Source organism: Vespa mandarinia, chromosome 4 (genome assembly GCF_050613455.1).
Source record: "Vespa mandarinia isolate Hongniang chromosome 4, ASM5061345v1, whole genome shotgun sequence".
In the NCBI taxonomy this organism is placed as follows: Eukaryota; Metazoa; Arthropoda; class Insecta; order Hymenoptera; family Vespidae; genus Vespa; species Vespa mandarinia.
In genome coordinates, this window is record NC_140813.1 from 8,969,898 (window position 1) to 8,991,001 (window position 21,104).

Here is a 21,104-nt window from a genome sequence, read left to right on the forward strand (position 1 = left end):
CTGGCTTTTAGGCTGCATGTTGTAAAGGCCGAATACATAAAGTTAGGTCGAACTACTTACAAAAACCAATTTCATTTATTTAGATCGGTAATTTCAGAAACATAAAAGTTCATCTTTCGTTTACAACAGTATTATATCATATTATATTATATTATATTGTAAAATAAATTGTATTATACTATAGCACAATTTATATGATAAAATATAGATTTCATAAATATAAGTATTAAATACAATGTAGTTGCTATGTATTACTAATAAAAATGAAAATAAAAATGATTAACATAAAAGAAATCCAATGTGTTTTTCATTAAATTCTATCATCATTCTTCTTATCCAAAAAATTAACTTATTTATTTCAAAATCAAAATTTTCTCCAGCAAATCAAATTTCGTATAAGGATCACATGAAATGGGAGGTACCATATTTTAGGTGCCATTTAAAATTTTAAACAGGAAAGAATAACTTACCAGGAAGTGGAGCAATCTCTTCGCACATTATGCGATCCCGATACAAACCTCGGTTTACGGGAAATATTTTCTATCTGTTTGGAATTTGAAATTTTAAACAGATTAGTATAACTTATTAGAAGGTGGACGAATTTTACGTGCCACTTCTTTGTTCGTCATGTGATCCGGATACAAATCTCGATTTGCGGGAAAAATTTTCGCTTTGTGCAGAATTTGAAGTAGGTGTGTCAATTTTTTGGATAAAATGAGAATAATAATAGGATAAAAAATAATTTTGGATTTAGAATACATTGGATTTCTTTTCATATTAAACTTTTTTATTTTCATTATATTAATAATACATAGCACATACTTAATAATTATACGAATATTTATTTTAACATATAAATTATGCTATATTATAATACATTATTTAATATAGTATAATACGACATAATACAATATAATGCAATATAATACAATATAATATTGTTATAAATAAGGGACGAACCTTTATGCTAAATTACCGATCTGAATAAACGAAATTGATTTCTTAAATAGGTCGTCCTTTGTTTACAACATGCAGGTTAATAGCCCGCATTCATATGATGATTTATATTATAAATGATACGAGATTATATTTCTTAAGAACTTATAAGTTTATAATATACTTTGAAACATTTTACAATAATAAATTATCTCATAATGTACATTGTTAAATTCGTCTAACTATAAAAGGAAAATATATAGTGCCATTAAAAAAAATGAATTTGACTTTGAAATTTCTTCTGTTACTTGATCTTCAATAAAAAAATTGTTACTATATGATCTAATCCTTCATACCGAACAAATCTGCAAAATAATTGCTTTGGTAGTCCCGCACGAGATTGTTCCCATTTTTTGATATAAATAAAGATGGTATAGATGCATACGTACTATTTTGAACATTTAAAGTCATCGAATCTTCTCGATAATACTTATTCAAAAATTATAATGCTGTGCATAGTCATGCTTAGCGATATCATCTTTGGAGCGCGCTACGTAGACAATCGCAAACACAATATATGATATATCCGTGATCACGTAATCGCACAACTATGCGATTCGTACGATAACGTCACGTAAAAGTCGGCCATACATATATATATATATGTATATGTATGTACATATATATTCGTATCAACTCCTCCAAGGAAGAATATCAGCATTATTATCGACACGATGATACGAACGATAATGTATACATACATTAATACGTCGTGAACTAACGTATTAAAGAGACATGGAATTTGCAACCCTATTATATGTATATATATATATATATATATATATATATATATATATATATATGTATATATGTAGAACGCACACGGTTGATTAACTCGATCATGCATTTTGAACGAGTTTAAACTCTAGAAACTTCTCGTGCTAGTTCGACTGCAATTTGAAGATTAACTATTCTTGTTTCAACTTCGGTTTGATCAACGAGATACTCTTTAAATGTCATATTCTTGACAAATTAATTAAAATGATTATTATTGATTAAATTATTAATTATTGAAATAATAGAATTTGTAATTAGAGAAATAATAATCAAAAATTATTTAATTACTTAATTTTAATTAATAGAAATTAAATAAAATTTAATATGTTAATTATCATTCAAAATGTGAACGGGTTGAAATTTGCATATACATATAGCCAACGAAAAAAATATTCGGATACTTTTGAAAGTTATATAAATTTTATTTCAAATTAAATAATGTTCCACGAATTTTTGAGTAAGAACAACAAATAATCAGATTGTAGAAAATTTCTCGCAACTGTCTGACGATTCATGAACACGTTTGACTTCTCTCGCGCTCTCTTTATACTTCAATTCAGACGAATTCCAGGCCGTTGGTCGGTGCAATCGGATCGTGAGAGCTCCTTCGCGAGGCCACGATACGAACCAGAGCAGTCACGGCTCTTATTTAATTAGATGTCGACACTGAGAACGTCGCTTTATCGGGAGAAACGATGAACCGATTTCAAATAGTTAAATTTTTCCGCATAAATGTGAGATTAGTTATGGTTAAGGACGAAATTTAAATAAAAACTAAAAACGAAAAAAGAAAAAATAAATATATATATATATATATATGTATACATTTTACATATATTTTATGTAAAGTTTTTGAATATACATAGGTATCTCTGTTTATAAATTATGTTAAATAAATATGTGTATGTATACATAATATATTCTCTAATCAAATACATATGAAATATGTTTAATATGTCAAATATATGAATATATTTTTTTTAATTATGATATATATATATATATATATATTTGATTTATTATTAAATTTTGTTATTTTCTTATTTAAAGCAGAATTTATATTCACAAAAAGATCAGATGAAGAAGAGTATATAGGAGAGTCGTAGAAAATATAACCATGTAATATATAGAATATATATATATATTACATATATATATGATGCTTAGCAATTTTCTCTATAAATCATGTACAAATACATATCATAAACAGAGTACTTGGCTTAAAGTTACAAGCTCGGTGTGATATCGAATTTCCGGTTTAGCCATACTGCTTTACGCTAAAACACGAAATCTTCATATCGTTGCTGATTTATTTACCTATATGTGATGTGCGTGTATATATATATATATATATATATATATATATATACACACACAATTTAACTATACAGATACTTAATCGTGTATCTTATTCATATATATATATATATATATATATATATATATATATATATATATATATGAATATTGAGTTAAATTATTTTTCTCGAGAAATGGACAATTCATCATCTATTCGAAACATAAATTATTCTCTTGTTAATTTTCATTCCTTTTTATACATTCATGAGGATTTCTAAGCTTCTAAAAATAAACGTGATAAACGAAATGCAAAAACTATTGGTTCATTTTCGACATATGTTTCTTTCAAACGAGATACATACAAATGTATATGGAAATGATCGAAAAGCAAACATTTTTTTAAATCTCCGAATCCTCCAGAGAAACATGCAAACTAACTAGATTTCCTCGATAGGCCGTGACGAGGAAAGTCGGACGCTTTCGTAAAATCTTGCGGAACGAAAAATTCGATGGATCGATTCGTGAAAGTAGACCCGTTCAGCGGGAATTCATTTCTCTCTCTCTCTCTCTCTCTCTCTCTCTCTCTCTCTCTCTCTCTCTCACTCTCTTTCTCTATCTCTTTTTTTTTCTTTTTCTCTTAACGCGTTCCCGATACAAATGCAGGAAACTGACTTTTAATTAATTCAAAAGTTAATAACAATATTTCTCATCATTGAAATAAAGAGAAAGAGTAAAAAGAAAAATAATAAATTACCGAAAAGTCGAAGCTTATAATCGAACTATCGAAAGAATAAAATTAACGGGAATAACGCGGTTAATTCTAAAAAGGTTTGAGATTATTAATGCTTCGATAAAATATAATGATGAGTCAAACATCCGCCGTAAGACTATCGAGAAACGGTCTTGATTTCTCTTTTTTCTTTTGTTCCCTTTCTTTTTTTTCCTCTTCTTTTTCATTTCTTTCTTTCTTTCTTTACTTTGTTCTTTCACACAGCATTATGGTCGTTGTCGGCAGAGAGTGCTGTTACGGGATGATGCATGCTCTTTTCGAGTAGAACACTGATGCTGCGTCGAACTGTCGTCCAACGTCGACTCTAATCAACCAGGAAGTGAGACGAGCGAGAAGCAACTCGAGATAGCGTGCCTCGAACGAGAACCATGGTCCTTTCTGGCATTCACGACTACTTTCATGAGTCACGTCCCACGCATTTTCTGAATCTTGCGGAGGAGAACATACAGATAAGCGCCTCTGCGTTGAACTTTTGGCGCCGATGAATTCCAAACTCCTAATGAACATATTGAAAAGTTTGAGAAAAAAGAAAAAAAAAGCAACAAGAATGAATATTGATTGAGCATAATGAAGCAGCGAGTTTTAATTACAAACAAAACATTGATAAAAAAAAATCACGTAATAATAGAACTTTAATTATTTTAGCACTTAATCGAGAATTTGTATACATAAAAATATAAATGTATAAAAATATATATTAATTATTTCCTTTTTATACGAATGTATGTACTTGTTACAACGTATAAATCTATTTAGCCTTAATTATTCATATTTATTATGAATAATTAAGGATAAATAAATTGATATTGATTTAATAAAGAAATTTTCAAAATGATAATGATTAATCTCCGAGTTTTAAAAAAAAGAAAATATTCGGAGAAAAGAAAAGGTGACCCTTGTTCCGTGATAAACGCTTACGTATTAATTCCGTTCTCGTCTTTGTAATCAACATTATATTTATTTACGACGAAAGCACTCAACAAAGGCGACTCTTTGACGTAGAAGCGGAAGCCGCTCGACGCATCGTCTAATTAGAACGTGAAGAGTGAAACATCTAGAACGTGGAAAGTTGATTCGCATCGGTGCGTCTCACATATAACATACATACTTACATATGTAGATATATTTATTCCAACGTCGTTGTCGATGCTATGTAGAATAGTCTGATTATACAAAATTATCTAAATTTTGTAATATTTCAGAAATCGTTTTTATTATATTAATATTAAAGTTCCTTAATATCCTTAACAACATTATCAAAAGGATAATTCGATTATTCACTCTCGATAATATCTGATTAGTTAATAAACAACGATACGATGTAATCTATAAGATTTTTATTTATGTCGATAAATATCGACGTATTACATGTAATACATGTACATACATACACATATAGATATATATGTATATGCTATATCTATATGGTCGTAAAATTTTATCTCATTGTGATGTTACTGTTTTTTCAATATCTCTGTGTATCATATTTTTTATTAAATTTGTCTGAAAATATCATTGAATTTATGTGGTTAAAATTATATTTTTTCATTTGAAAGAAAAAAAAAATGAATAAAAGAAAGAAAGGAAAAGAACATTAAATTTATTTTGTATATTATCGTATTTAAAATGACATGTTAAAACAACAACGAATAAATGAATCATATTGATGTAAAATAATATCATCGAGATATATTGCAATGACGAAAAATGTCAAAGAAATCTCTTTGAACGTCTCGAAAGCGAGACTTCGAAGCGATGCCCCCGAGAATCCAAATAAACGTATTACGCGGACACAACAAAGAACTAAGAAATTTGAACTTTCGTCGGCGCCCCCTCCATCCAATGTCTCTCTTGAGAGTCACAACGATATTTTTAAATACAGTTGATGACGCGTTAGTTAAACGTGGAGGGATTCGAGCTTATTTCAACGATAATCGTCATTAGAATCCCAACGGACGAGTACGGCATGTATAGCTTTTCTACAGCTTCCGCTACCTTGGCACCGATTCTAAAACGTACAACGTGGATCAAGTACTTTGTTTTCTTTCCAAATCGTGCCAAGCTTCATGAAAACGAAGTATTCAAAAATGAAAGCTTCTTCAGCAAAATGAGTCCTAAAAACTTTTTTATTTTCTTTTAATATAATTTTTAAAATTTATTTAATATTTAACGAATAGCAATCTTTCGTTTTAACAAATCAAATCTTTTTTTAATATCGTACCTATATCAAATATTTTTTTCTTCCATGCGATATATATTTCATCGGTTTTTAATTATTTCAAATCTATGATTAAAGAAAAATTCAATTTATCGAATTCCAATGTGAATTCTTGAAAATACGATTTAATGTATGATTTATCAAATATTTCCGAAAAAAAATTGTCTATGAGATAATAGATAACATAAAATATTACATTATCATAATTACTTTTGGTTAACAATTTAACAGAAAATTATTTAGTTACATATATGTTACATTGTGCATTAAATTATATTAATGTGTTATAAATTTTTGTACATTTGAGGGTTATAAATAGGAGATTTAAAGAAAACAAAAAAAGAAATAAAACAAATAAATTGATTTTCAACTTCGTAAAATATCATCTTAATTGGATTCGTTATCTTTGTCCTTTCTCATACTGTATAGACACCTCCTGCATTTACTGAGCAAGTCGTGTTAAAAGCGCATCGCAGAAGGATAAGCGATGGAAATATGCGAAAGGTGGCTTTTATTAGCAACAACGATGCTTTTGCTCGTTCCGATAATCACCCATCGTTCTCGGAAGTTAACGCACCGCGAGAAAATCACCCGGACGATCGGCCTAACCGTATAATCGGGCTAATTCTCTCTCTCTCTTTCTCTTTCTCTCTGAACGTACGTAAGTGCTAACTATACAGACTCATGGAATTCGTCTCTCAATATGTTTCTCTTGATACGATATTCAGGGATTGAAAATATAAGAAAAAAATGTCAATTTGATGAACGAGACGTAATCTAAAACGTCTTTCGATCCTATCAAATCGAAATTTTTTTCATTGTAATACCCAAGGTCCGACATTTCCGTGAAATACTCGTGATATAAATCCATCGAGATATCATCTTTCAAAAGAAAGAAAGAATCTATCCTGCTATAAATCTTATTCATGCTTCTACTGTGATAATAAAAAAACTGTAAAAATGTTAGGCAAAATTTATTCGTTCTCTTCTGTTTCTCATTCGTTAAAAAGGAAATATCAAAAGTCAACATAGTAGAAAGCCGAAAAAAAATTAAGGTGTTGACGTAATCCACTTCAGATGAATATAGTTATCATTAGGTTACAAGAATTGTTGGATCAGTTAAACGGTAGAATAATAATAGAAAATGGTCATAAAAAAGTGATGAGTGTTTCTAAAAATAAATATCTTTAATATTACTTCGTTGAAACCGTGTCTCTTGTTTGGCAACTGCCATGATGCGGTGTGTAATCCTGTAATACTTGAAAGTGTTTAAAATGGCCGCAAACGATCGTCCGCCAGGATGAAACCAAATAGGATTTGCCAAAATCTCGCAAGAATTTTGTACGTGATCCAGAGCTCCTCCAAATGTATCGATCATAATTCATACTACCATTTATAAACGAATAGAATATTAAAATTATTGTTAAATTTGATTTTTAATAAAGTCTATTTTTGAAACGAAATATAAATAATTTTATAGAAAATGTTATTATATTTCGTTATTATGAAATTACAAAGAATAATTTAATAGATCATCTTATTTTATATAGTTCGTATCATTGAAAATATATCGAATTAAATTAAAAAAAATAAATTACATCTTAAGTTATATTATCAGAGAAAAAAATTCCATATCTAATAATTTTTGTTACTTTACGAAATAAGTTACAATTTTTTATCTATCGAAATAAATATTATGAGGTCGGTTTGTTCGATATGTTTAAAGTAAAATGACAAGAACGTATTAAGGTTGCTTATCGTACAACTATTCCCAAGAGAAGAGCCTTCTTCGGAGTGGATTCTAAACGATTTCGATCTTTTCTACGGTTTTGCACTCTGCCTATAACATCCACATCCTCTTCAACGTCTTCGAATGAGGTCTTGTTGTTTTACGTGCCAAAGGAAAGTTTACATTAGCCATGTTAGAAAATAAACACTTCGTTATAGGGACCTTATTATTTACTATATTTTACAAGAATATATATGTATATATATATACATATATATATTATATAGTACTTACACATGTAGTATAGATCCACATGATCTCGATAAATTTAGTTCTTTTTTCATTGAATTCTTAATGCCTAAAGTTACAAAATATATAACATTGATAAAAGAGATTTTTGCATGATATCTTGAAATATTGAAATAACTCGTATTATTATATGAATAAAATATAAAAATGATCTTAACTTTCTAGCATAATTAAATTTACGATAAATAATAAAGATAATTAAAATTGTAAAAGTATTTCTAAAAATAACAAAATAAAAGTTCTTTTGTCTTTCTTTCTTTTTTTTTTTTTTTTTTTTTTTTTTTTGTTTTTTTTTTTATGTAACAAGATTATGAAAGACTATTATATATATAGAAGTTGTATGTGATAGTCTTCTTCGTAAATGAAACCAATCATTAAGGACATACGTGAGTTTAAAGATTTCTGAAGATTTTTTTTTAAGACCGAGTAAACTTTCTTGCGAATTTTTCGTGCCTGATATCGTTCGACGACTTTAACGATGCTTCGAACTAACTAATCGTTAATTCGAGATCGTGACTAACGTGCTCGAGTGAGCCATCGAGCGTCTGAGTTGTGACCTAAAAAAAAAAAAATAGAGAGAGGGTGATAGTAAGATAGAAGGAGACGGAAAAGACACATCGTCTTCGTTTCTACACGAACATATCTACCATTCGAGGCTTCGAAAATCAATTTACGTCTGTCGACGGCCATGTCTTTCTTTCTTTACGAGACCCTACTTCCATCTAAATTCTTCCTACATATACCTTCTATATATATGTATAAATTCTTCCTATATATATGTATTTATGTGCATACATACGAGTTTCCTTTTCCATAAAAAAGAGAAAAAAAACAATACTTACTTTTCTTTTTGTTATCTTGAATTTGCGATGACTCTTATCGAAAAGTCAACAAGTCACAAACACGTCCATACACACACATGCGCGCGCGCGCGCGTATGTACCTACTATGGTCTTCTCGAAGAGAATACATCTATTCTAACAAGTTGTATGTTATTTTTGACATTTACTTGACGATATCCGATGATGATATTCGATGATTACACAAAGAGAAACATAAATAAATGGTAACTAAATGAAACCGTTAATTCCTTTCATAGACAAAAGATATTTTTCACTATTTTTAATTTTTCGGATTATATTTTCTTTATTTTTGTTTTTAATTAATTTTGTATATTAAAGTTTGACAAATCAGTTTTTTTTTTTACGATTTTCCGTTCTTTCCATTACTTTCTATTACTTTTACTGTTAAGAAAGAAAAAAGGGAAAGAAAAAATAAGAAAAAGATTGAGAATATAAATTATTAATATATATTTTTAGAACATTTGTTGTGTGATACTTATCTTCTTTAACGCTTCTTAACTTTCTATTAATTAATCGATAAGATTCGTTTGCTTGCCATAACTGATATTATCCAAAACATTATTTGCTCGATGTGAGTAAACAAGAAACCGACCGAGTGACTTATAATTAGTGTATTTCGCATGTCGTTACGTCAATTCAATCGTGAAGAATCTGTTTCTCGGCAGGTAGAAAATGCAAATGTCAACGGTGCTTTCTTTCCATCGTGCCTCATAAGAAACAACCTTAAAATCGTTGTGAAAACATATAGGATAAATATTAAAGATATTTGAAAATAGATTAGAAAAGGGTTTTCTCCCTTCGAGCATTATATAAATATCTAAAACCTAAATAAATTTATTCCATGTCGATGAAATAAAACCGAAAGATTTAAAGCTTCCGAGAAAAAACAACATTTGTAATGATCATTATTTATACGAAATCGTTATATAATATATATAGATAAAATAAGTATATGTAAGATGTAATATACAGGATGTTTCAGAAATAGATAACTAAACTTTAAGAGCATATTCAACTCACTGTAAGGATGGAAAAAAAATCATATAAACATGGATCCGAAAACGCTTCCTTTTCAAGTTATAAACATTTTATATTTACATTAAGCAACATGCTTCGCATCGGCAACCCATGCAGCATGGTCAATGCAAGGCATGCATTAACGTAAAAGGAAAACATTTTCAGTAGTTTCTGTCTAAAATGTTGTAACAGTTTCGAATGTTCTTAAAATCTTTTATAAATAAAAACTGTTTATAACTTAGAGAGAAAGCGTTTCCGGACCCATGTTTATATAATTTTTTTCATCCTTACAATGAATAAAAGTGTTTTTATAGTTTGACCATCTATTTCTAAAATACCCTCTATAAACAGATATATACACACACACACACACATATATATATATATATAAAATATTTCATAATATCTGTATGAAAAATCTCTTTCATAGCATAAAATATTGGAATTAACATCGTTTCTTTTGAATGTAAAATTCAATATTTCTATTTTTATAAAAATCTTAGACGTCTTGTTTAGATCGTTATTAAAATAAGTTAATTACTTGTATGAAATACATTTTACGTGACTTACACAATATATTTGATAAAAATATATACTACTACTAATTAACGAGGAAACATCTGGTTGAGATACGAGAAAGAAGGGCGTGTCGACTATCCTTCCATTTCGTGAGTCAAATCGCTTTTAGGGTGTGCCTTTCCTTCACCTTTCGATGCTTTCAGATGTATGTAGATATATATTACTTCTTCGTGTGAAAGCTTTTTTCTTTTTTTCCAGGTTCCTAGACGTGTTCTATATATGTACATAGTAAATATACATTGGTCATACCTATAAAACCGACGTTAGCTTTTGCTTTTCGGTGAGTACTATAAGATATCGTAAATTCTGGATTGCGGCCTTCTTTACAATTCCAATTTATCTTTCGACGGGATTCGTTCGAATCTATGTTCGACCAATGGCGCTATTTGATGCGGGCTATCCGAGGTTATTCGTGCTATCTTGCCTGATGTCACGAGCTTTGTTTAGACATGACCATGATTGTTCCTTTCTCTTCCTCCTTTCTTCTTTTATTTTTTTTTCTTATCTCGTGAAAAAACAACCAATAATTTATTACCAAATCCAACAATAAAACACCCTTGGAAAGTATATAATAATGATAAATATTAATATTTATTAAGTAATTAATGTCTGAGTAATAATAATTAAGAATCGACTGATTAAAAATATATATACGTATGTAGTTTGTTTTATGAACAAATATCAAAATCTGTTTAAAAAGAATGAATGACATAAATTGATCGATTTGAGTAATTTCAGATCGATTAACGTTAAATTTTTCTAATTTATTTTGAAATATTATAATAATTTTATCAAGCCTACGTTGTCGTTGAGTTAATTTTATAGAAAATTTCTTACGACTTTGAACTATGAATCATATCTTAAGTTTTTTTATTAACTAAATCAGTCCAAGGAAGTAAATAAAATAATGATAGCAACAATAACTATATCGAGTTAGAAGTTGTCTCACTGGACAATCCCGTGATGCTTAACGGGCACTGACGCAAATGGAAGATAGAGAAGTAGAAGAAGGCCGTAGTGAAATGACTGCTTGGATGATTTTAAAACCGCAAACTTGCAGTCGACGTTGTGGTCGAAAGATCATTCGAGGTATACACATAGATAGATATCTCGACGGTTTTTGCTTTCTTCGATAAATGGAAAATTCATCAACGAATTCTCGCAAATCTTTCTTTTTTTTCAGAATTGATGAAAAAAGTTCAATAAGATGCATTGACTTTCTCTAAAAACAAAATAAAATATATGTACGAATAAATGTTTCGAATTTTTTATCAAAAGAATATGTTGAGTAATCAAAGAGGACGAAATATTTTCTTCTCGTTTTTTTCTTTCTTTTTTGTTTTTTATTTATTTTGTTCCTTCGTGAAAGTATTTTTAAAAGAACGAATTAACAAATATATCTGCGAGCTATATTACGTGCTTAGAAATAAAAAAAAAAAAAGAAAAAAAAAAGGGATTGTATTTAAGTTGAAAGATACAGGTCGTGTGAAAGTCTTTTTCTATTCCGAGCACTCGATACGTTCGAATTGCCTGCAATATCCCAGCTACCGAAACTGACCGACGGTATTCGTTGTACTCGCAATAACGTAAGAGGAATTACGTCACACACTGATTCCTTTCACTCCTTTTATATTGGACACGAAGCGAAACGGCAATTCGAACCTGTCGATCTATCGTATTACATATATCTACTTAGATGGATAATATTAAGAAGATACCAGAGTGCTACAACATCTATCTAAACATGAGTGAATGCGTGTTCTTTACCGAGAGATAAATCGCATAATGAAAATAATTGAGTTATTATTTTAAAATTTCATTTAATCAATTTTTACGAGGAAGTTTTGTTTAGAAATTTGTACTAATTCGTAGAATTAAATGAAATAAAAATCAATCGAAAGTTTCAAGACTTTTCTTTTTTCTATTTTCATTTATTCTCATAACATCAATTAAAAGATTCATTTTTCTTTGGTACGTTCTTTCTGAAAATTTATTAAATATCTTAGATGTTTGTTGAACAATTTGATATAGTTAAACATGCTAGCAAATTGTAAAAAAAAAAAAGAAAAGAAAGAAAGAAAGAAAGAAAGAAAGAAAGAAAACAATGAGAGAGCTTCCTATTTTAAATAGAGAAACTTTCTACGAAAGTCGGAAGGGTCGTCTGAATCCTTCGTACCGCAACGTGGCCGGTTAATTACTGCGTATTACGGATCGATAAGTCCCTGGAAGCAAGTCATTGCGAGTATAATACATTTCTTTTTCACCAGGCTATTTGTCCTTGAACCCAATCGTAAACCCAAACCGAACTTCCACAAATGATCGAGGTCAAAATTCTTGTTGGACCGATAAAAACGATTATATTTCAGAGATATATGTCGTCTGCGTCATCCAACTAAAATATCAATTTCGTCTGGTTGAACTGTTTACAACGTAAACAATACTATACGACATTTAAAAATAAAACAGAGATCATAATGAAAATACGAATGAACTCTTTTCAGCTCATACGATTTCTCATAAACATTATGATCTGTAAGATTAATCACAAATGAATTTCATTATTTTTTAAAATAATTTTATATTTTATATCCCATAACTTTTATACCCTACAACATTTATCTTTTTTATTATTATATTATTTTTTTTTTCTTTTTTTATATAACTGGTTACGTTCGTTAATAATTTCCAATAGTTTGCCAATTAAGAATACAATTAGAGAATGCATTGACTATCCGAAAGTGCTTTATATCTTTTCGTAATATCAATATCAAAGAATTTATAGAAATTTCGCTAACAATGCATATCATTCTGGTATATCGAATAACCATACAAAGGGTCAAGCGTACGCAATGGAGCGTTCTTTGATGGAAATAAATGACATTTACCTATGGTAAGATGCCATGGTAAGGGAAGATTGAATTTAATAAAGTAAGATCAATGATGAAACGCGGATGAAATTACAGTGTATATGCGTGTAAAATACATATGAAAAAAAAAAAGAAAAGAAAAGAAACGGAAAGAAAAGATAAAAACAAACAAACAAACAAACAAAAGGTGTACAAACAAAAATAACTTTTGATACTATTATAAAATTTTATTTAATAAATTATATTAAAAAATATTTAAAAATTTCGTCTAAATTCAAGCGTCATGTTGTTGTTATTATTATGCGTTCAGACCATAAAAAAAAAACAAAACAAAAATTGCGTTAAACGCGAACGCTTGCATAAAGTGCATTTGGTCATACCCGAATTTAAATCATTAACAAAGCATAAAAATGTATTCTCTCAATAGAGAATTCATTTAGCTCAACTTAACCTCTCCATTCAAAATAATTTTTACATCAAATAAATTTTACGCGGAGAATTATACGATACCGTGCTGTAATAGTTGCTAAAAAAAGAAAGAGGAGAAAAAAAGAAGAAAAAAAAAGAGAAAAAAAAGGAGAAAAGAAAAAAGAAAAATAAAGAAAAAAAAAAAGAAACAGATAAAACACGCACAATATCTTAAGAAATATTAGCGAAACGAAGCGATAACGATTTCTATAACGGTGAATATTTTTGTTGTGGTACGAGATATCGATTATTATGATTCATTACGAAACTTTTACGAGGATGTCGAGTTATAGAAATGTATCGGCATACATAGAGAGAATCGACCAATTACTTTGATTCGATCAATGCGAGTTTTGCTTAATAAAAAGTTAACTAACATAAGTATTTTCTCCAATCGATTGGAAGGCTTTTTACGAGTCTTGTTGATTTTTCTATAAAAAAAAAAAAAAAAAAAAAAAAAAAAAAAAAAAAAAAAGTCAATTACGAATTAAAGACAGTATAAATATAATACTATCTATGTTAGATTTTTATATATTAATATCCTAACGTTTTTTTACGATCTACTTATCCGGCATTTCTTTTTTTTTTTTTTTGTTTCTTTTTTCACTATATTTCTATACAAATTCTTCATCGTAAAACGTAATCGACAGGCATACGACGGTGTAACGATATTGGAAAACTGTCAATTCGATGTGATATTTACCACGACACTTCGTACGTTGATCCCTTCTACATTCCCACGAGATGACACACGACGTATATAATAGTGTGCGTGTAGAAACGATGAAATTACACAATGTTTAACGATATGTATAAATCTATTTTTACCTAAACTTTTTAAAAAGTTGAAAGTACAAATAACTTCTTCGTATATCGACTTACACAATGTTACTTCTGTAAATTTTCATCATTTCTCATTTTTCAACTAATTATAAGATCCTTTTAAACGTTTAAGACTAACGCGATTCAAGTTTATCGTTCTTGTTAAGATTATAAAGATATTAATTAATGGAAAATTAAATAAGACAGTAAATTAATTAATGACGTATCGAACTAATTAGTGGAACAAGATCAAAAGATTCGACGATGCTTTAAAGCTTCGATTTATTTGAAAAGTTTTTAAGGCTTCATCGGGGTTTGTGTACTGACTTTTAACAACATGTGAACGTTCGTTGGCAGTCTCTGACATCACAAATTGTATAACGATGTTATCTACGATACAAAAAGAATCCTCTTAGATTATATAAAATTTAATTATTCTTTCTTTCTTAATATATATCCGCACGCGAAAACAAATGTTCCAGTTATATCTGGTGAAATGCCATTAAATGTCATACATTCCAAAGGTTTATATTCAACAAACTTTTATGAATTCTATATGATTAAAAAGATTATTTTTCTGTCGAATTCAAAGAAATAAACATAAGTAATTATCATTTGCAAGTATATTTGATCGTGTAAAAAAAAAATACAAGTCTTATCAAAAAGATCGAAAACGTCAAGTAGATCAATCAATTGATTTTATCATAAACTCGATATATTATCCCCGATAAAAGACGAGTCAAGTCAAGTCACGACATTTAAATATGTTCTAGCGATCTCGTGCGCGAACATAATTAGCTGATTATCTTAAACGCTCAACGAAAATTATTTTATGCAGTTACGCAATAACGTAATGACAGATTCTGAAAGCGCCCACAAAATTTGTACCTTTGTGAGGATGAATTAAATTTTTTTTCTTTTTTTTTTGGAGGCTAATATGACTTGGGAGAAAGGATTAAAGTATATTTTCTTAAGAAATATGTCGAAATATAATGATGCAGTCGTTGACTTTTTCGAATATCGCGCCTTTCCTCGCAGTGGAAAATTTGAACGACGAAAAATTTTCGCCCGCGAATATTCTTCTCGATACATCTTATGTCGTTCCGAACATACGGCTACTATCTAGGAATTACCATCTCAAGATACTTATGTAATAAAGTGCCGTGAATTAAATTCTCGAACTATCGGCATTATTGCATGTTAGTGACATGGCACGCGTGACTCTAGCAGAGAAATAGCTAGCTTTTATATTTTTACGAACATTTTTAAATCTGCTCAAATTTTTCTATCGTTTAAGTTACTCGTATCTTGTATTATTGTTTTATTGAAGAAGGTAGAGAAAATAGATTAAAAAGCTTAATCTTATCGCACGTTAATGAAATTATTCAATGATTATGAGAAATTTATACGATCGATAAAAAACATTTGTAAATTTCATCTTAAGAATATATATATATATATATATATATATATATATGTATGTATGTATATATATATGTATATTTTTTTTCAATTTATTTATTTTATCATCATAAGAAAAAGTTATTATCTTATGACGAAGATATTTTAAAACGTATATATATGTACAGAGTATATATATATATAATTAGATACCTTTTAATGAGACTTTCTTCCTTTCTTCTGACCTTTCCGGCCCTTTCTACCGTTTCGTTGTTTCTTCCTTTCCAAGAGTTTACGAGCTTTCAAAATTTGTTCCGGTCTTCTCAGTTCTGACTTTGCCTTCACCTTCTCCTTGATCTTTTGATTATGACGCGCCCAATGTGTATTGACATTTGTTTGCACTAAAATCAAATGTTTTTTCTATTAGAACGAGCATGTGTACATATACAACGTGCAGATATAATTTTAAATTAAAAATTATTAAGAAAGATTTTATGATAATATATTAAAAGGAAAAGTAAAAAAAGAAAACAACAAAAAAGTATAAGTTCGTGTATTCTCGTTATCGTATATCATTCTCAAGACATTACGTTGTCATATTTTTCAAGGTTTTATCATTTTGCGTGCCTTTAAAATCATCGACAAGGACGTGAATGAAATCAAATACTAGCTTGATCACGTAGTGTTCTCTTGCTAGATGCAAGTTCGTACATATCTTTATCTTATTGTCGTCAACACAAGGCCGTGATTTTAAGATAACGTTATTTTATAACAGCGTTCAAGAAGAAAAGTTAGGACGCAAAATAACAAGAACTCTGATGACAATTAAATTCAAATATAATTGATATCAAGAGTGTGTGATCAAATTTTGAATTTTTTCATTTATCTCACGAACATCTTAGATTTCAACCGTAGCTTCTAGTCTATATAATTATGGTCCAAAGAATTAGACATGCCTAATTAAAGTGTGCCTTAGTATGCTCGCGTACAATTAACTGTTACAACATATCTTATTATTTGTACGAAATGTAAATGCAAGTATCATTAGAAGAAATGCGAATAATTGAAATAATTATGACCTTGTTCATGCTCAGTCATACTGCAATCATTGAAAGCAATAACATACGCTTAGAATTCATTTAATCTTCAAATATATTTACGTGTTTATAAATGAAGGACGGAATTGCAAAATGTCTTTTTCAAAAGTGCCGTCTCTATCATCGATAATTTTGCTATCGGTTGATTGTATAATTAACTTGTTAAAAATATAAAAATAAGTATTACGCCATGCATACACGATCTTGTTATATGTATGAAATATTCTCTCTTAAATAAAAGTCGATAATCTTTGTTGACAAAGATAAAAAGTATGACGATACAAATGTTCGAATCGACTATAGTTCTATATCGTTTTAGATGATTCCAAATTCAAATATCTTTTTTAGATAGGATATTTTAAATATCGTAATATTCAACCTGTTTTGATAATGCAATGATTACTCGTAAGTTGAAATTAAATAAATCAGTACCGAGCGTAGATAGATCAATGACCTTCTTCCTGCATTTAAACGTGCTTGAGATTGACTTGTCAACTTGTCTCGATTTATACCAGATGTACTATGAAAACTTACACATGGACACATGGTGCCTTTATATAGACCAAAGGATTAATGACTGTCTGGCAAAGTAATCTATTTACAATGTATATGTATATATCGTACATGGAATAAACCATACAACGATTATTTTATATCTTTCTTTCTCTTAAATTGTATAATATCCAAACTTACATTTTTGCAATTGTAGTGATTCTTCTTCGCTATCTTCGTCAGCCATAGCATCAACTTTACTTTTCTCCTTCCATTGCGTGTAACGATTTGTTTTGTATGTAGCAGGAATCCATGCTCCAGATTCGGTACGTATTTTACCAGCTTTTGGATCCTAAAAGGAAAAAAAGAGAAATATAAAATAATCAAACTTAACATTACTATTAATAAGTAATAAGTTAAAATTGATTCATACATTGTTAATCGTAATCATTTTTTTCTTTTTACGATCCCATTTCTTAAGTTGTGTTTGTAGTCGTAAAGATTCTTCATTGTCTGCTGTTAAATCTAATTGTACCTTTTCTGCTTCTGTCATGAAATTATTTACCGCCAATCTGTAAAAAAATTCAAGAATTACAATTAATATATACACAATAAAAAAATATATATATTTTTTAAAACATACCCATCTTCAGTATGTTTATCTGGAGCAGAATACGGAATATAAAATTCTTCATCCTTAGTAGCCAAACGTTTCTTTTTCTTAGTATTTTTATACAAATCTTCTATATTTCGTTTTTTCGGCATTATCACTTTATTAAATGCTTCATTAATTTCATTCTCACTACTTTTTGGTAATGTAGTTGTTTGAAACATATCTGCAAATGGTATGTAAAGTAACACTACAACACTTTGTAAAAGATATATTCAGATAAAATATAAGTTTACTTTTTGCTGCTTCTTCCTTCTTTGCTTCTAATGTTTCCATTTTTTTATGAAAATTCAAAATATTATCTTTATGAAATGCTCGTTTTTCTTTCATCACTTTATAATCTAATGAACCTGTTTTTTTGCCGATTTCAAAAATTGTCTGTTACAAAAAAATATAAAAATAAGAAATACATTTATAATAAAAAAAAAATTAATAGAACCCACATTTTCTATAACATACATACTCCTTGAGGTCTGTATTGTTTCATTTTAGTTAATATATCCATTGTGGCAGGATTAATATTAGAATATTCAGGTATTATACCTGCTGAATTAATATTCAATTCTTTCATTCGTTTAACGCTTTCCGATGATGCTGCTGGCCGAGATTTAATATAACGTTCATAAGCATTGTCACAAACTTTTTCCATATTTTTCTACACACAAAGACATAATTATCTCACATTATTACCATCTATTTTAGAATTTATTTTGTTTTTAGACTTACTAGATCAGTAGATGAATCATGCCAATTTATTAATTCTGCAAGTTCTTCTTCTATCATAGCTTGAGGCATTTTTCCTATTATATACTCCATATCATTGCTTGTACTAGATAGAGGAACTATATTTAATGAACGACCAAGAAATAGATGTAAATCTAGAAGATATGGATACTCATCAGGAGTTATAATATTATAAGCAGTTCCAATTCGACCAGCACGTGCACAACGACCTGTGTAAGAAAATCCATAATTGCAAATAAACGAACATAACTGATTGATTCAAAATCTATAAGATCTATTTGACATATACGTACCTACTCTGTGCACGAACAATTTACATTTTGCTGGGAAATTGAAATTAATAACATTATCTAAATGAGGTATATCTATACCACGAGCAGCAACATCAGTAACAATTAAAGTCTTTACTTTGCTCATTTGAAATTTCGCAGCATTTATTTTACGTGCGGATGGATCCAAATTTGAATAAATAAATGTATTTGAAATTCCTGCTTTGTCTAGTATCTGTTAATAAATTTTATATATTTGTATTTATTTTTCATGTGTATTTACTTCATTTCATAATAATGAAATGAAGATATAATAAATATTATAAATTTACCTGATGGAGGTATTCTACATGATGCATAGTTGCAGCAAATATTACAGTTTGCGAATCATTTGCAATGATATTTTTTAATAAAGCTAGAAGCACAGCCAATTTCTCTTCAGGACGGCAAATAATAAATGATAAACTCAATTCTTCTGGCAATTTGCTCTCAACATCTAATCGTATTAAAACAGGATCACTTAAACCTGCTTTAGTAAACTCTACTAAAATCTTAGGTAATGTGGCAGAGAATAGTAAAGTTTGTCTTGTCTCTGGTAATCTATTAACTATTTCATGAATTTGTTCACCAAAACCCATTTCAAATAATCTGTAATTTTATATTATCTTATAATTTTATTTTATAATATTACTATTAGCGCATTAAATATTAAAATTATTTTATAAAACCATATTTTTCATAAGATCTCACCTGTCAGCCTCATCAAACACAACATACTCTATAGTATTTAAACGTAAATCCATTTCAACACATATATGAAGAAATCTGCCTGGTGTGGCAACAATAATATCAGGATTTCCATGAATAATACTGAATTGATTATCCATACTATCTCCACCCAATATCACTGCAGCTTTTAATCCTGTAAATTTTCCTAACTCTTTTATAAATTTCAATGTTTGCATTGCCAGTTCACGCGTAGGTGAAAGAATTAAAGCACGTGCACCAGCTTTAGCTTGTCTTGTCTTGAGTTTTTCAAACAATGGGATTAAAAAACAAGCTGTCTTTCCACTACCTGTCCTGGCCATAGCTACAATATCTCTTCCTTCAAGAGCTAAAGGAATTGTCTATCGAAGAAATCTTTATATTTAATACTTTTTATCTTTTTTAATTTTCTTATAAAGTAATATATGAATCATGCTTACCTTTCTCTGTATTGGTGTTGGAATTTTATAACCACGTTTTAATATACCTTTTATAATAGGATAGCTAAGAGCCATAGATTGAAATCCACCTGACTTTTTAGAAGCTTTTTTCTTGATGTCCAAAATGTCTTCATCTTCATTATTTTTATTAAGTTCTTCTGTCTCTCCAAAACCAATAACCTCTGTACCCTTCATTTTAAATATTTATTTAAAAAATACTTAAATCAAAATAAATAAATTAATGACATCAACGTTAAGATTTCTTTCAATCGTTAATATACAAATATGCTAATTGTGTAACATAACCTAACACAATAAAAATCATCACATTGACCACATGTGTAATAATTCTGAATGCACATGTACGATTTTTAAGAACTATGAAGTTAAATATCAGTGAGACAACATTGTAAAACTTCTTCACATACAATTATTAATACTCCAGATTAATTATCCGTTAACACTGCTTCATGTAAAAATTGAACAAAAAAT

General features: G+C 28.9%; 1 protein-coding gene and 1 long non-coding RNA gene across 2 annotated transcripts; both read right to left on the bottom strand.

Annotated features, from left to right (window-relative positions):
• Positions 1-7,646: 7,646 nt before the first annotated feature.
• On the bottom strand, positions 7,647-9,185 carry LOC146873077 (uncharacterized). The gene is made up of 4 exons (XR_014982070.1): positions 8,766-9,185; positions 8,505-8,675; positions 8,104-8,167; positions 7,647-7,960 (listed from the first exon to the last, which is right to left on the bottom strand). It is a non-coding gene; the product is annotated as an uncharacterized LOC146873077 (long non-coding RNA).
• A 7,163-nt stretch (positions 9,186-16,348) lies between these two features.
• Positions 16,349-21,085, bottom strand: LOC118442983 (ATP-dependent RNA helicase DDX54). The gene is made up of 11 exons (XM_035869312.2): positions 20,613-21,085; positions 20,158-20,534; positions 19,740-20,055; positions 19,432-19,642; positions 19,121-19,347; positions 18,858-19,049; positions 18,631-18,772; positions 18,368-18,560; positions 18,158-18,296; positions 17,926-18,076; positions 16,349-16,536 (listed from the first exon to the last, which is right to left on the bottom strand). The coding sequence occupies exons 1-11, from the start codon at positions 20,805-20,807 to the stop codon at positions 16,352-16,354; spliced, it is 2,328 nt and encodes a 775-aa protein (XP_035725205.1). The 5' UTR covers positions 20,808-21,085; the 3' UTR covers positions 16,349-16,351.
• Between the last annotated feature and the right edge of the window lie 19 nt (positions 21,086-21,104).